At 36.0% G+C, this 1,780-nt stretch overlaps 1 protein-coding gene across 1 annotated transcript in view; it reads right to left on the minus strand.

Moving 5' to 3' along the window:
* The window catches only part of LOC107578195 (symplekin-like), a gene marked incomplete at both ends in the record, with an annotated part of 8,479 nt that overhangs the window by 3,352 nt on the left and 3,347 nt on the right, over positions 1 to 1,780 (minus strand). The window contains 3 exons of the mRNA XM_016264176.1: positions 618 to 771; positions 876 to 1,115; positions 1,190 to 1,360. Of these exons, the coding sequence (XP_016119662.1) occupies positions 618 to 771; positions 876 to 1,115; positions 1,190 to 1,360 (565 nt within the window). The remainder of the gene's footprint in view (positions 1 to 617; positions 772 to 875; positions 1,116 to 1,189; positions 1,361 to 1,780) is intronic.

The raw sequence follows: 1,780 nt of genomic DNA on the forward strand, positions 1-1,780 counted from the left end.
AAATGAAAAATTTTAATTAAAATAAATGAACGCAAAGGACTGCACGATTAATACAAATAAAATTTAAATTGCAGATATAAAATAAAATAAAAAATACTGATTTCGTTTTTTTTTCCTGCTGCCTGTCTGAGATTAAAGCATTGCACTGTGTTCATTTACACTCTTCCTGTGTTTTCAGTGTCTCGGAGTGACTCGGTTTGCAGAAAAATCTATTCCACACAAACCCTGTTGTTGCATTTAGAAACATGCACTAGGATCCTTTTATCTTCACATTTTTATAATTTTTTAGTGCCTATGTTTTTAGCATTTTACCATATTTATAGCGAGAAGCATCAACTAAATATACTTAAAGATATCCCTGCAGTTTTCCACCAAAATAAAGCTTTAGGCTTTTTAATTCTTGTAAATTAAGAATTTGAGACATATTTGCATTGTAAGTTATAGAGCAAAATACAATACTATAATTATTAAATATGAATGTTTTACATTTTAAAATATTTTTAATTTGAAATAATATTTTTGTCTTCATTTTTTATAAATAGTTTAAAATGTTAAAAAAATTAAACCGTTTATTAATTATTAAAATGTATTATTATTATTATTTCAGCATAGTACACACCAGGTTGGCCACATTCTCTGGGTTTAGCAGAGGCAACAGGAACTCAGCAGTGAGATCGATGGATGATTGGGTGCCAGCAGAGGAGGATGGTTTTGGGGTGATGACTGGAGCTGGTTCTTCCTTATCATCATCATCCTCCACTAGAGTGGCCTCTGCAAGCACAAACAAGGCATTATTCCTCATCAATCAATCAATGCCAACAACTGACCCACAACAATGACCCACCCAGCTCATTAAAACAGTAACAGCAACTCACCCATCTTGATCCTCTTGCCCTCGACATAGGGCTCATGGTGGAGTCTCTTACGGGGCTGTACCGTGGCTGGCGTGCAGCGGGTGATCTCGCTCTGAGACATACCAAGATCCAGCAGCAGAGTGGAAATCTGGCCCTGGAAGTCCACGCTGCTGGGGTGCTTCAGCACCGAAACCAAATGCAGCTTCAGGTTCTTGCGCACACTGCTCACTTGAGACTTAGCCAGAGTCGGGGGCAAGTTAGCTGGGGAGCAAAACAAAAAAAGAAACTAGTAGATTTGTGTTTGACTCTGAATAATGTCAGCGGAGGGAACTCACCATGTAGCGTCTCATATGCCTGCACCACCTCAGACATGAACATGGGCCGCTGTCTGGCCAGCGTAGCCAGTGATCCAAGTGCAGTGGTGAGATTAATGCTGGAGATGGCAGGGTGCACCATAAACTTTAACAACTGCTCCAGAGCCAACTTTCCCTCCTCACACAAGGTGTCTTAGAGCAGGACAGGAGGAAGTGAAGAAGACAAGGAGAGAAGAAATGGAAGCAAAAATAAAGAATGAAAATGTTTCTGTTAAACTTTTAAAAGTCTTGACATTAGGGCAGTACACTTTTTTTTGGAGGGGTGGATGGAGTCCAAAAAAAAGTGATTTTTCTGATAAAAAAATAAATAAAATTCCAGGTTTGCTGTGCTTGGCTGCTAAATTTGTCATTTTTGTTATTATACATCAATATGACTATTAAATAAAAAATAATACTATTAATAATGATTATTATTTTTTTATTGTTACTAAATAAAAACATTAAACAAAATATGAAAAATTACCATTTCAATATTTAAGTGTAATAAAAAAAATCTAATAAAAAAAAAGTTACACTTTATTTTAAGATGTCCTTGTTACAGTGTAATTATAC

Source organism: Sinocyclocheilus grahami, unplaced genomic scaffold (assembly GCF_001515645.1).
Source record: "Sinocyclocheilus grahami isolate Dianchi unplaced genomic scaffold, SAMN03320097.WGS_v1.1 scaffold9278.1, whole genome shotgun sequence".
In the NCBI taxonomy this organism is placed as follows: Eukaryota; Metazoa; Chordata; class Actinopteri; order Cypriniformes; family Cyprinidae; genus Sinocyclocheilus; species Sinocyclocheilus grahami.